The 15,504-nt window shown below is 40.1% G+C and overlaps 2 protein-coding genes across 2 annotated transcripts in view; one reads left to right on the forward strand and one right to left on the reverse strand.

The window, feature by feature from the left end:
• The window catches only part of Fto (FTO alpha-ketoglutarate dependent dioxygenase), a 339,692-nt gene extending 338,552 nt beyond the window's left edge, over window positions 1–1,140 (reverse strand). The window contains exon 1 of the mRNA XM_052166101.1: window positions 1,027–1,140. Coding sequence (XP_052022061.1) covers window positions 1,027–1,071 — 45 coding nt within the window. The 5' untranslated portion in view covers window positions 1,072–1,140. The remainder of the gene's footprint in view (window positions 1–1,026) is intronic.
• Window positions 1,141–1,202: 62 nt separating this feature from the next.
• Rpgrip1l (RPGRIP1 like) overlaps window positions 1,203–15,504 on the forward strand; it is a 97,487-nt gene continuing 83,185 nt past the window's right edge. The window contains exons 1-6 of the mRNA XM_052166100.1: window positions 1,203–1,443; window positions 4,159–4,250; window positions 6,452–6,596; window positions 9,664–9,962; window positions 13,067–13,169; window positions 14,583–14,726. Coding sequence (XP_052022060.1) covers window positions 4,166–4,250; window positions 6,452–6,596; window positions 9,664–9,962; window positions 13,067–13,169; window positions 14,583–14,726 — 776 coding nt within the window. The 5' untranslated portion in view covers window positions 1,203–1,443; window positions 4,159–4,165. The remainder of the gene's footprint in view (window positions 1,444–4,158; window positions 4,251–6,451; window positions 6,597–9,663; window positions 9,963–13,066; window positions 13,170–14,582; window positions 14,727–15,504) is intronic.

Raw genomic sequence — 15,504 nt, forward strand, 5'->3', positions numbered from 1 at the left:
ATCTGTTGTGTCCACTGAGGCTGTGAAGAGGCACAGTAAACCCAAACCATGCAGGATCTTTCGAGCTGGGTAAAGTTCTGAATTTATCCTAAGTAGCAGAGGCCCTTAATAGACTTTTAAATGGGTGGCTGCCAGTGGGTCATAACTAGATTTAAATTTTGAAGAGAAAAATCACTATGGAGTGTGGAGAAGGATCCTCTGATTGGGGAAAGAGGGGGATACAGAAGATCTAAGATGAGAGTGATTAGAGCCCAATCAGGAGGTTGTTGTGACAGTCCACTGACGTGACCATGGTAACTGAATGCTGATAAGTTAAGGACAAATCAATGGGTCCCAACTATGAGAATGAGGAATAGGAAAACATTGAGATTCCAGTTCTCATCTTCAAAACAGACTGTTTATAACTCTACCTACTTAATATCTGTCTTGCCGTCTGCTGCAATGATATGAAATAGTTATGCATTTAGGGTAGGTGTCCGATACAAAAATTGCTGCAAATAAGTCGCTGTTGTGTTATTACTGTCATCCCATGGAATGTCCGCTGTCATAAAGCTGAACAGCAAGGACAGAGTCCAGGAATGTAGTGTCCACAGAAGCTAGGTAACGCGTATTTGATGTGCTGACCACGCAGACGAGTCTTCTGGCCATTGAGGCAATGCTCCAAATAAAAACAAGTCACCATACAGATTCTGTAGCTCAGGTGGTAAACTGGTAAACTGAGGCACGAGAGTGGCTACAAATATAACCAAGGAATAGGTTCAGAATCAGGACACAGACATAGATGACTATCTTTTCATTTCTGACCAAGTCTAACTGTATCCAGATCTGCATCCCGAGCAATACGAATTTACAGCACAGACGTGCGCGCGCACACTCACACCACGTCTGCAGGTCTCTTGCAAACAAGGCCCTGACATCCCTTGGCTTAACGCCGAGCATCCACTTACCCATCCCAGCGGGTCTGCGGGTTCCCTGCCTCTAATCCCAGACTAACGCAGAATCCCAGATGCCCGGAGCCCCACATACCTTAGCTTCCCGCTCTCGTTCCTCCGCGGTCTGGACGCGCTTCATGCTGCTACTAAAGCCGCCTTCGCCACCGTGGGCCGTGTCCGCCCTCACCCTGGACCCCGCCTCCTGTATGTAGTTCTCTCAACGGCTCTCTCCCGCCTGGCGCCATTTGCTCTAATACCTAGAAGAACTACCCCTCCCAGAATGCTCCACGAGACTCCCGAGAACTCCTTGGGAGTCTTCGGAGCCGAATTTCTCCAGTCAGCCTTCAAGCTAAGCATACGCTACCCAACCCGCCGACTGCCGGGAGCCTACAGAAAACTACATTTCCCAGTGGGTAACGGGACTCGCTCTATTCCCGTGCTCCTCTGGGCCTGCAGAGGCTCGCGCCCTGGGCGCTATAGCAACCGTAGCTAGCTGAAGGCGAACGCGGAGGTGAGTACTCTGTGAGGTGGGGGCTGATGCAGGTTGGCCGGCCCTTCCTCTGCCTCACAGCGGAGGGCCAGGAGTCTGCTCCGAAGCCCGGGATAGACCTGGGATTCTTGCTTGAAAAACAGTCCATCCTGACACACCTCCACATACTCAGGCCTGCATCACAGTCCGCCCTGACCGCCTGCCCAGCCAGAAACCTAGCTGATAAGAATTGACCACCCTAAGTGCTACAATTCGAAGGTCACAGTTCGCTCTATTTCCCCGGATTTGGGCTTGGATGGTAGAACCTAAGCCTCCCAAGGGACTTGTTACTATTGTTGTTGTTACTGATGATAATGATTATGATGATTGTCGATTGTTTTTTAAAAAGGGAGTCTCCCTATGTATCCCAGGCTGGCCTTAGAATAGCATTTTAGCCCATGCTGGTTTCAAATTCAATAATAGATCTTGCTTCAAGTTCCCACCATCACAGTTTCTAGTGGCCTCAAATTCTTTATCACTGTTTCTCATCTGACTACTCCTGTTAAAGCCATTACAGGACAGAGACTTTGCTTAAACTCAGTGCCTGGAATTAATTAATTCATTCATTCATTCAATAAATGATAGTGTTGATGCCTGCTGTGTGACATCAGTTAGCAGATGGGGGACTATTTGGGGGAGGAAGGAGACTAGTGAGAGGAACCTAGAGAGATAGAGGTGGGGGAGTAGGGGACAGATATAAGCAAGAAACTATGATATAGGTGTGAAAATATAATATGCTAGGTTAAAAATGAATTCCAAGACAATGAATTACTAAACAACTCTGGGATAATGACAAAGGACTTTGCAGTAAACAATAAGCCACAGCAGGGTGGTGGCACACTGGGGACAAATTCAGAGTCTACACAGGGCCTAGTGACACTCAACTTTAATCATAGCACTCTGGAAGTAGAGGCAGGTAGATCTCTGAATTCCAGCCAGGTTTATATAGAGAGACCTTTAAAAAAGAAACCAAGAAGGAAAAAATGGAGAATTTGAGGCCACTGTGTTGTTTAGTGAACTAATTCTTGGTGAATTTCATGTCAATCTAGACAACATAAGCTTCCTTTGAAAAAGAAAAATTAGAAACCAGGAAGAAAATTAACATGGAACAATAAGGGAAACTGTCTAAGGAAGGGTCAGTTGGGCTGAGCTCTGAAGTATGAGGAGACAGCTAAAGAAGAGATTTTGGAGCAAGATGAAAGTGTATCAGACTTGAGGAAAGCAGAGAAGGGTGTAAGGGGAGCATAGAGAGCAAAGAGGGAGAATTCACTGTGACATCCACCTACTTCAGACTAGTAACAGTTTTCTTCTCAGTCATGATAACCAGAAATATCACCAAAGAACTAATTCCTGAGTGAATGACCTTGAGGGATTGAGCTAGCTTGTCTTGGCTTCTGTTTCTCTATCGAGCCATTTGAGTAGCCATGGCTTATGTACACTGTAGGCACAATGAGGGTATGTGTGAGCACCATCTTCTGCAGAAATCCTTTGAGATATTTGTCCCTAGTGATGGTTCTCAGCCCTGCATCATGATAAGTTCCAGTCAAAGTTCTGGACCCTCTCTCTAAGAGATGCATCTCATGCACATAGACGTAGCCAAGTCAGTCGCAGTTTCCAGACACTGAAATCCAAGCGCTCCCTTTATCCATTCAAATGACCGTTTAATAAATGCTGCTCACTGAGACAGCCAGCTTCTGAGACAGGTGAACAGGCGTTTCTAACTTCCTGGACTTCGCATTCTACAACCAACATTCTAGAACTCGAAAGTCTCTTCTTTACAAGGGTGTTTCACTAACAGTTGACATCTAGACCTTTCTAGGAAAGTCAAAATGAAAATAGAGAATGTACTTATTTATTTATTTATTTGCTTCCTATACATTGTATATTCATGTCCACATACAAAACTAAGTTACTATGGCATATCTCTATAGAGAAAAGAAAGTAAAAGTTCTAGAACAAGCCAGACAAGCTATAAGTTGAGTTAGCTAATCCCTGGAACCTACATGAAGTAACAAAGGAGGGGTGTGACAAAAAAAAAAGTGAAGTCACACCATGAACACATGGCGCCTCCTTCGCAGAGCTGAGAGGAGTCATCTGTTTGCACACCAGGCAGTCAGTGTGCATTCCTAGACTCTTGACATCCCCGGCACATTTGCTGAATGCCTTTAGTTTGTATCTGTCTGACATGCTTTTAGAATAACTATGAGATGGGTATAATTTGCTCTGTTTTTAAATTTAGGTAAACTTAATGACTTGACCAACTATGAGATGGCAGAACAAACTATTTGACTGGAATGCATGGCCTGAGTTGTGGTTTTGCTTTTTGTTCATTTTGCCCCCCCTCCCCCCGCCAGAATTCATGCTTTCTTTAAGGGAAGGAGTAGGGATAGAAGTATTTCTGAACTTCGGAAGGGTTTGTTTTTGTTTCAGATAGATGAAGAAGGAAAGGAAGAATGATAATCTTAGCTCATTTCCTAAGAAAACTGTAGGAAAGGCTCTGCTCAGAGAAGACAGTCCTCCTGATTGGATGCAGTGTTTCTTCTAGAGTGGGAGCTTTCATCTTTCTCAGGCAGCACATGTGGGCAATAACATGTCCATTAAAGTTCTAGTTTCCTAGACACTTTATTTGGCTCATTCCATTGTATAGTTAATGCAATAACTTAGGATGAGTTTGTTTGAATTTTCTTTTCTCCACAGATAGGCCATGTCTGGCCCAAGTGACGAGACAGCAGGAGACCTGCCGGTGAAAGATACAGGTCTAAACCTCTTTGGAGTTGGAGGGTTACAAGGTATGCCCACCTGTTATTTATTACAGTTATGAACTTTGATCAGTAATTTCTTTACTTTTAATTTAAATTATTTCTGATAGTCATACAAAGCCAGCCATTTGAGTAACTATATAGCTCTTGATTGGTCTAAACAAGAGGGAGAGTTTAAAACACATATGGTATTTTACTGCGAGCATCAATTATCAACAGCTCATAGCAAATGCAAGATCCCCCTCTGTTCTGATAAAGAGTTGTTATAAATCATCTTTTTAAAATTCCACACATCAGTAGAAACTGCATAGAGTCGGCCTCCAAACTGAATTGCCTGGTTTAAATCACATTCACCATTAAAACACTTCTTTATGTTCAAATTTTATATGGGAGGAAATACCATATTTTAAAATTTTTGCCTTTCAAGTAGAGTATCTCAAAATGGCCTGTTTATGCAAGTGATAGTGAGTTTTCAACCACATTAATATACATTAAAGGCTTTCTCTTATCCTTTTAGCATTTAGTTGTTCCTGTGGAGCTGAAGAGTATTTTCAACTGAGAAAGCAAAGCACCGCTTTAAAAACCAACATAGACTGGAGAGCCAGGGTCATGTTTGTGGCAAAGCCAGCCAAACTTATGCCACTAGCCTTGCTTGTAGAAGCCTGGGCTGGGGGTGGGGTCAAAATGTATCTTAAAGACTCTACATATACCTTTTAATTATAACAATGTCTGAGGCCAGGCTTAACTGCCTTAGAAAATGCTTCATTAGGAACAAATTGACCACACCTATTACTGGAAGGAAGGATGTTTAGGCTTTGATTTATTTAAATAGTAGAACCAGTGTCAGGTATTCAAATACAACTACATTTGAAATGTTTTAAAATTGGGTTTTGGTATTATATACGTCCAAACCTTAACATCAGTAGCCACCCTCAGTCTTTTAAATCGATTGAAATTAAATATGTGTATATACTTAAAAGTTATAGACATTTGTTGGGTTTGGTTTATTTGATTTGGTTTTTGAGACCGTGTCTTACTGGCCTGGAACTCACTATGCAGACCAGGCTAGGCTCAAGCTCACAGATCTCTCTACCTGCCTGTCTCCTTAGAGCTGGGAATTTTTAAAAGTATATACCACAATGTCAGATCAAAAGGTTAATTTTCAAAATATCAAACAGTTTATAGAGAAGTGATTTGTGAAACTTTCAAATCACAGGTTTGGGGTTTTTCTTTATTTCTGGGGAATTTGTATTTGTTTTATATTTTTCTATATTCTAGCTCCCTAGCTCAGAAAAAAAAATGTCTTAATAATATTATGTTCCCTGACTTGTTTCATTTTTGTCTCTGTAAAAAATACATACAGAGTTGCAGATAGAAAGATTTCTTGCTGCCAGGTTAGAGACTGAACCTCACACATGCTAGACAAGATCCCCCTGTTCTGATAAACAGTTCTTTGAAGTTTTGATAAAGTTTTGATAAAGTCTTGATAAAGTTTGAAGGATATAGTTTTTTATAAACTTGATTGTTATAATAGTTAATAATTTATAAACTATTCAAGTCAAATAGTTTGTTCTACCATCTCATAGTTGGTCAAGTCATTAAGTTTACCTAAATTTAAAAACAACAAATTATATCCATCTCATAGTTAATCTAAAAGCACGTCAGAGCATACCTAGTAAGACACTGTCTCAAAAACCAAATCAAATAAACCAAACCCAAAAGACTGGGCAGCCCGGCTAACTAAGAGCTTACAGCACTCAGAATAGGAATTAGAAATCTGTTGAACCAGTTCCCTCCTATACTCTGAAAAAGTGATCAGGTCCATGCCAGTGAATAGCTCTTGCTCCGGTCCCTAATACTATATGTGAGGCATTAATCACAAAGATCTCACTGAAGATTGGTGGCATGAACAGTTTTCTAAAAAACAAAAAAACACAGTTTAATTTGTAGGTCTAAAGGAGAGAAATTTGGGTGTGATGGTGTATGCCTGTGATCCTAGCACTTGGAAGTAGAGGCAGGAGGGTCAGGAGTTCAAGGTCAGCCCAGCCACTGAGCAAATTTGAAGCTAACCTCTGCTGCATCAAATCCTGTCTCATAAAACCAAAAAATGGGAAAAGCAAAAAGTATGCAAAGTAGAAATGCATCAGAGATTATTTTAATAGCAACAGTTATCAGGTTTCAGAGACTATTTTAAGTGATGCTACAATTAATTACCTTGGCATTTTTTTCAGAAACCTCAACTGCGCGCACAGTGAAGGCTCGCCAGGCAGTGTCACGTGTCAGTCGTGAAGAACTGGAAGACAGATTTTTGCGCTTGCATGATGAGAACATTTTACTTAAACAGCATGCCCGCAAGCAAGAGGATAAAATTAAAAGGTTATGATAAAAAGCTTTTAGCTTTTTTCTTAACTCTGTAAAGTTTGAAGGATATAGTTTTTTATAAACTTAATTGAAAGCCCCACCTTCAGTCTTTTCTGGAACAGGCAGGTTATAAATAAATAGAATTTTTTAAAAATGGAAAATCTTACAAAGTAGAATAATAAACCTAGAGGATTGTGTTTATTATGTCTGAAGTTACCATTTGAAAGGACACAGCTAATAGCTAAGAGTGCCGTGAGTATATTAGATCTATAAATAACTTTTGGGTTAATATTTATGACTTAATAAGCAGATAGCCAAGCATCTATATTTTTAAATGCCATAAAAATTTTTAAAAGTAATTAACTCTTCCAACTTGTTAGAATATGTGTTCCCTTATGATTTGGGATTTACTAATGAAAACATCACTTATGTCTGGGTCATGTTTAGCTTCACTTGGATAACTCTTGGTTCTGTATTTATTTCAAACAGGCTGTGCCATTTTTGAAAAAGCACGTTGTCACTTTTGATGGATGTGTGAAAATGTATGCAAGAATGATGTCTTCCGTGTAGTTGTGTTTTACTCAGAAATACTGTGCCCATCCTTCGAGTGCCTGGCCTCGGAGACAGACGTGCACACATCTGTATTTATAGTCCTATTCTAGGTTCAAAGAAAAAGGAAGGTAGCCACTGAAGGAAGGAGATAGCGTTCTCCTTAGAATTCGACATAAAGAAGTGATCCCACTCACTTTCTACTCTCTAGACCGTTTTCAAACCCACCAGCCATCCAGGTGCAAGCCTTCTACTTCGAGTTGGTTTTGAAACATAGAAATTGCTATTTGTAAGATGTGCCTGATTCATTTCTGACCAATAACACACTCAGGTCTACCAAACAGAATGAGACATGAAGTCTGTGACCACTAAACTTATTTTTCTTTAGATACCTAATTGGTCAGTAAAAGAATGTAATTCACAACCTTGACCTTATTAGTAATTTGTCCTATCCAAAAAATAAAACAACTTAATTATTAGTGAGCCACATAGTTTAATGGAGGAAGAGGGGGAACTGCACTAGGAGTTAAGTTGCACGGATGTGTTCTAGTGTCTTTCTCCCCGTGTCCTGTGCTCAGGCCATTTACTCCCCCCGAGACTGTGGTAGGCTGTGGACTGCCTGCCCACTGGACACTGGCCCACAACTCTAGGTGCTTCTTCAGCCTAACCCACTCACACTGGCCTGGATCCATGCGTAGACAGACAGACATTACATTTATTCTTAAGGTGTGAGTTAATACCACCTTTTGTGCGAATACAAATTTTTATAAATTGCCTTTTAAGTACTTGAGTCTCACCAGATGACTTGTAATGCATTAATTACCTAAGCAAGTGAAAATGATTCCTATGACTAAACAAGCACATGCAGTCCGATATCCTCTGACAAAGTTTACTTGAGCATCATGATGTCAAGAACCTGAAGACACTATCAATACCCACTAAAAATCACTCCTCATTCTTCAGATGGCTGGTCTTCATAGTAAATCTGAACCTTTCTTTTTAATGCAATCTATGTTTCTAAGTGCTAACCTTCCTATAATAAATATTCAAATATTTAAGTGGTTTTCCATTTGGATGAATATCTTATTTTTTACTGATAGGACTCTAAATAGGGCACAGGACTCTAAACTCAGTCATTACTGGGCAAGGAAGAGTGTGTTTTTGCTGCATGATGATACCTGGCCATATTTCCCAATGATATATCATATACTGGACTGGGTAGGAAAGGAAGTAATCCACTGATTATTTTACTAGGATGTTTGTGGTTCTCTTGGATCTTGGTTTTTATTATCCAATATCCCTTATAAAGCATCCTTAGTGGATGTGCCTCAAGGGAAAGAGAAAACAATCTTCACTGATTTTGTTATGCAGAGCTCTCCCTGATGCCACATGCTGTAGCCGGGTAGCCAGAAGTGTAGATAGACATGTATTACTACCGCAGAAACAGAAGACTCTGCTTAGGGGGAAAATGTTGTTCTATGACATCCCAAAGCTATTAAGGGTTTTTTTTATTTCACTTTTGTTCCCTTAAGTAAAAGCTTCTGTCCATAACCATGCTAAAATAAAGCAAACCCCACTTAAAGAAAAATGTAGTGTGTTTTTATTTCCAATCTCCTGTCTGGGTCTTTATAAAAATAGATTCACTATAAACTAGAATCAGCTATTGAAGATGTGCGACCAATTTTGTAAAGTCTTGAACTTGTGTCTCTCATCAAAGCCACCTTTTCTTTCTTGTCCTGCCAAGATTTTTCCATTCATTGTCAGGCATGTTTTCCATGCATGTATATTACATCACCCCATGTGCCCACTCTGCCTTTTGTTCTGTCTGACCAGTTTTTATCAAAACAGGAAGGAGTCAAAGGTATAAGTTCCTGGGATGTCAGGAGAGCAATTTATGTCAAAAACTTGAAGTGTCATTTAGATAATATTCCTTGCATATGATTATTTTTTGAAATTAAACACAAGCATTTGTTGAGCACTAATCAACATCTAGGGTCACATTTTGGTTTCCTTTGAAATTGCTGTTGGATTTTATATGTGTCCATCTGTGAATTCCATCACTTTTATGTGTTTCTTTGTCTTAATCCTATAGAAAGATAAGATACTATACTACCTAAATCTGCATAATTTTAGCTCACTTTCCAAAAGTTCTAACTCACCATGAGATGTAGACATGGCCCACCACATCCACACTTTGAGACTATGTTTAAGTGTATCCAGCGTTCCTATATAAGGTCATGCGTTAAAAATTGCATTTCTGGAACATATGGGGTAAATATGTGTCCTCTCTTTACTAACCTTAAATGATAAGCCTTAGGAAACTGCTATTTGTCAGTGCTATAAAGCAGATTGTTGCCCAGTGGTTTCAATTATCATCAAAGGATTCTTCACAGGCAGTAATAGTTACATCAAAACCTGAAATTTATTATTCAGGTTCTGCACTGAAGTCTTCACAGTGATTATGCTCCTTTCAACAGAATGCATTTTATGCTCACTTCTCACATTCCTTTTCATCTTTTTATTATTTCCCTAGAATGGCCACCAAGTTAATACGGCTAGTTAATGACAAGAAAAGATATGAGCGGGTTGGTGGCGGCCCCAAGCGGCTGGGACGAGATGTGGAAATGGAGGAAATGATTGAGCAGCTGCAAGAAAAAGTTCATGAGCTTGAAAGACAAAATGAAGTTCTCAAAAACAGGCTAATATCAGCCAAGCAGCAGCTCCAGGTCCAGGGGCACAGGCAGGCGTCGTACAATCGTGTGCAGGCTCGCATTAACACCGGCCGCAGGAAAGCAAGCGCCCCTGCGGGCTTGCAGGAATGCCCGGGAAAAGGTAAAACATCCTCCAAACCCTGGACGTAAGTCTGAGCCTGTGCCCCACCACACACACACTCTGTTTCTTACTCAGGTTTGTACATGTCTCTAAAAGGGAGTTGCAACAGTTTGAGGCTTGCTTTCTGTCGGATCATAATGCTGTAGCAAGGATGGCTTCATTCAGGAGTGCCTAGGTCACTCCTGCTTATTCAGTAACACAGTAACAAACCCTACAATAGACATATACATGTCCGGTTCTTACTCTTGCACTATGCCACTGGTGAACAAGGACAAGCCACCTCTATTGACTTGCAGTTTCCTTTACATGTAAAAGCTACTGGAGCCAATGGTTGCAAAGGCCTCGTCCGCCTTTAAAGTAATCATGGCACCAGTCTCTTCACACTGAAAAGAATGCTGTAAAACCTGTATAGCAAAGTAATCTCATAGACCAAACCAATTTAGGCAGCAAGGCCCCATTCCTCCCATCCTCAGAAGAACTTATTAAAATGAAACTAAAAGTATATAAATATGTTAAGTCGCTTTTTAAAAATGCTGCTCCTAGAGAAAGAAATAAACTGTTAGTTCTAATTGATTTTTGTTAGGAATATGCTTCACAGAAATATCCACCATCTTTTGTGATATTAAAAAATGATGTAAGCCTTTAGTTAGTTATAATTCATTGAGGAAAGGGGAAACACCATATGAACCGAAGGAGAGGGGGGGAAATGTTATAGTTTTCTTTTCCAAAGCAAAATGTTAACACTGTCTCTTCCCTAGATAGCATGCCTTTGAAGTCAGTATGGCCTCCACACAGACAGGAGGCAGCTGCAGGATGAAAGGGCTCAGCCGTTGCCAGCAGCGTGAGATTGCAGTAGCCTTTGGGTATAATCAAAGTGAGCGCAGCGAATTATAAATCAGAAAATACACTCTGCCGTGAATTGTCCTTTTATATCAAGACAGCCCTTGACCTCGCAGCCTCACTTCCCCCATCTATAAAATGGAATGATATGTCGAGTTAGATGAGGAGGAGGGAAGCGGGAGCTCCTCACTTAGGGACATTCCCTTAAAAAGTCACATCCGCTTTGAACCTTAGTTTTCTCACCTAGAAATGTTAGTGGATAAGGTGATATGGAAGGCCGGCCAGGTCCTTCATGCTACATTAAAGCAATGCCCAAACTTTAAATTGAGATGGCAAGCTACTTGTGTTAAATTACTGTTCAAACCAAAGAGATCAGTTTACCATCCCCTCTATTTAAAAAAAAAAAAAATTTTGCTTTTAAAATGATCCACAGAGCATCAGTCTTTAAAAACACAACTTACAAACTTAGATATCTTCCTGTGTTTGTATCTTCTTTGTGATTTAGAATCACTTACCCGTGTGTAAAGTCTGGGACACAGAAATCACACACTGTGTCTAAATGGTGATGGAGACTTAATCATATCATGTGAGTAAACCCGAGGTGCAGTTCTCAGCATTAATCTTAAATATGCAGTACACTCTTCAAGGCTGCCCTTGGCTCTGGGACAGGGGCCCGATTTTTTAGGACTATCTTGGGTTAAGGTGGGGCTGTAGCCAAGATTCTAGCCAAAGGAGATTTCTATCCTGAAACTGCTGTGGGGACAGCTGCTATGGGGACGACATGATGGCAAGTGTTGGTTCAGGTGGGATTGACATTATGTAGACACAGCTCTTAACTGTGAAGAACAACTGAACCAAAAGCGTTTATAAATACATATGTCTTTAAAATATCACCATTAGTGCCTAGGCACAGTACAAGCCTGTAATCCTGCACCAAGTACTCATAAGACTGAGGCAAGCGGCTGGAGAGATCCCTTATTGGTTAAGAGCACCAGCTGCTCTTCCTTGAGTCCGTTCCCAGCACCCACAGGCCAGCTCACAACTACCTACAGCTCCAGTTCCAGGGAATCTAACATCCTGTCTGGCCTCAGTGAGGACCATGGTGTACATGGTCCACAGAAATACGCACAGGCAAACGTGAGCAATTACACAGAAGATGGTGGTGGTGATGGTGGTGGAGGAGGAGGAGGAGGAGGAGGAGGGAAGAGAAAGGAGGAGGAGGAGGAAGAAAAGGAAGAAGGAGAATTATTATTATTCTTTAAAAGACTAAGACAAGGGGATGTGTGCTAGTCTCAGACAGATCTTGGTCCAGTCTCTACTTAAAGTCTGAACCATTTGTTACACTTGTCTCTTAAATGCTAATGATCCTAGACCTATAAACTAGCGTACATAATTAAAAATATGTCTGACTTTAGCCAGTGGACTATCCTTGTCAAACTTCATGTAATGTTTTTTCCTCTAAGATGAATGTCTCCCTTTGTTGCCCAGGCTAGCTCAAACTTCTGTGTTCAAATGTCTGTCTGCTTCAGCTTTCCAAGTGTCTGAGACTGACCATGTGTGCCCCCATAAATAGCAGCACATGTGATGATTTCTGTTAGAAAATACTGTAGGTAACTGCTTTATTTTAAGAGATCTTAATGCTGATTTGCCCTCAGAATTCTTTTTTTAAAAGATAGATTTTCTTATTGAAATTGAATAAGCAAAAAAAAATGACATAAATCAAGGATGTAAGATCAAGGGATGTTTATGATAACATATAGAAGACTACTATCCAAAACACTAAACAGGAACTGGAGAGATGGTGCTTGCCCCAAGCCTGTGCCCCGCCACTGGTCACCAAGATCCTTAAAGAGGAAGGAGAGAGCTGAGTCCAGTAGAAAGTCAACAGTTATTTCATTACTACATTCTTTTAGTAGTATTTGGTTTTACCCAAGGTTGAATTATTTCCTTCATATGTCCTTGTTTTTTATTATGAATCCCTAAATTAAAAAATGGTAGTTTTTCAGAAATTGAGATAGAAGTTCTAAATCCCAAAATGTATCAACTTATATCTAGATGGTTTCTTTAACAGGGTTGTTCTGGGACGGTGCTTTTTTGCTGTTTCAGGTACTACTTGCTAGTAGCTGAGGGCTCAGGTCCCCTTAGCCTGCACTTCTGCTCTTTGTAAGAACACATGTAGTGTTTATTATAAATATACTTAGAACAAATCAAGGATCTGTCTCTTCTAACTTTCTTTCCATAATACTTTACTGCTTTATTTTTAGGTATAAAATTTCAAAATGTAGATGAAGCAGAAACCGTACAACCCACGCTCACAAAATACAGCAATAGTTTACTTGAAGAAGCCAGAGGAGAAATAAGAAATTTGTATGTATTCATTTTCATGGTCATTTTAGAACTTTGTATATTGATTATGTCTTATTTTGATCCCTATTTCTCCTTTATTGTAAACAAAATCGGAGTATGTATAAATAATTTGCTTTACTAAAATACAGCTAGTTCTATGAAGTAATAACAGCCATTATATGACTTGTTCTCAGTAAAATACAGAGACTGGATAGTTTATCTAGCTGACAGCAGGATTTCTGTTAATTTTACCACCAAAGGAATAACCTAAAGTCCCATCACTTTAGCAATCTCAGCTTTAGAGCTTTAGAGACAATAACATTTTTATTTTTATTTTCTTTTTTCTTTCTTTCTTTTTCTTTTTTTTTTCTTTTTTAGAGACAGGGTCTTACTGTGTAGCCCTGGCTGTCTTAGAACTTACTCTGTAGACCAGTCTAGCCTTATACTCAAAGAGGTCTGCTTGCCTCTGCCTCTCAAGTACTGAGACTAAAGGAGTGCGCCACCACTACCCAGCTTAGAGACAAAATTTCATTCCCAAGAAGTTACAGCTAATCTTTTAGACTCTGACGCAGCCCTTTTGGGGAGGAGAGAGGCATCGATAGGAATGGCTTGCTAGTTTGGGAGCATCTGACATACAGATTTCAGCTCTGGCTTTCCTATGCTTCTGTGAGATTTGAGTTCTTCATCATGTCATGGTCTCAGAAACATTCCTTGTGCTACATCCTTCTTTTTTTCTAGTTCATCAGTGCCTGCTGGTTTAAGTGAATTGTACAAATGAACTTATCCATAAGCCTTTACCTGGATCATCAGAACATTAAATAAAGAAAGGAAGCAGTGCTCTAAGATACCAACCTTAGAACACTACCAAAGAAAACTATGATACAGATTGGACCAGTCACACTATCAGTCAATCTGTAAGGAAATAAAAGACTAAATGTTTTCTCATTCTTAGATAATCAAGTGAAAAGCTAGGGTTCATAGCAGTTTCCCAAGGCTCACTGCACTGCGATGCTGCCAGGCAAGGAAGAGGGAAGGCATGCTGGAAACCCTGGTTATGTTTGCACATTTGATGCTTCCTCTCTGAAGTATTAACTGGGTGATGTGGCAGCTGTGCACATATAAAAGAGCAAGACATTTAAATTACATTGTCAAGTATCCAGTAGATGATCAGTACATACTGAACTAAATTCAACCACAGTCCAGTCCATTGCCTGGAACAGTATCTTCTAAAAGGCCATCTCTTGAATTGCCCCAGATATAAGTCCCAGTCATCACATCAGATCTGTCACTATGTCAGTCTATAAAAAGGGAGTAAAGCCACTTTATTAACTTTTGCTTGCCCTGTATTATAATAAAGAACTATCTTTACATGGACTTTCAGTACTACAAATTTCTCCTCAAACTGCAAATTCTTATCAAGACTCTTCATTTCAGAGAAAATGTTATTCAGTCACAGAGAGGCCAGATAGAAGAATTAGAGCACTTGGCAGAGATCCTGAAAACTCAGTTGAAGAGGAAAGAAAATGAAATCGAGTTATCTCTTCTTCAGCTTCGAGAACAGCAAGCTACAGACCAGAGGTATGTTAAAACCAAAATGTCGCTTTGATATGCTCAAAGGTAATTTTAAATAATTTATCATGATCCATAAAAATCTAAATCATGATCCAAAGTCCAAACTATTTTAAAACTCTATTTCTATTTAATATTCTTTGAGTTTAAATTCTGTAGACCTACTAACAGTATGAAGTACTCCTGTGGCGAAGGCGAAGGGCGGCTTTCCCTTGCTGTCCCATGGCCGGCGGCCACTCAGATCTGGCCTCTGTGCACCCCACTTGTCTAGACTTCAGAAATTTACACCTGTGGAAATACAAGAATAACTTACGAGAGTTGCTTCTTTCTTTCCACCATCTAGGGTCTAGGAATTCAATTCAGGTCATCTGACAGCTTGGCAGCAAGCGCCTTTCCCACTGAACCATATCCCCAGCCTTAATCTTGTATTAACAAGCTAACCCTACGTGGTAATATGTGAAGAATATGAGGAAGGAGTATGTAGTTGTAGATTTGGGGGTTTTAAGGATTTTTTATTTTATTTTTTATAAGTACAGATGATTTGCCTGCATGTATGTTTGTGCATCATATGTGTACCTGGTGCACACAGAGTCCAGACAAGGTGACAAATCCCCAGGAACTGGTGCTCCAGGTGGTTGTGAGCTGTTATGATAGGGCTATGAATCAAACTCAGTCCCCTGGAGGAGCAGCCACTGCCACTAATGCTCAGCCAGCTCTCCAGCTCTCCAGCTCTCTTGCTTGTGTTTAAATATACTAAAAAAATACATGAAACGCCTTACATTTAAAA

This window comes from Apodemus sylvaticus, chromosome 21 (genome assembly GCF_947179515.1).
Source record: "Apodemus sylvaticus chromosome 21, mApoSyl1.1, whole genome shotgun sequence".
Lineage (NCBI taxonomy): Eukaryota > Metazoa > Chordata > Mammalia > Rodentia > Muridae > Apodemus > Apodemus sylvaticus.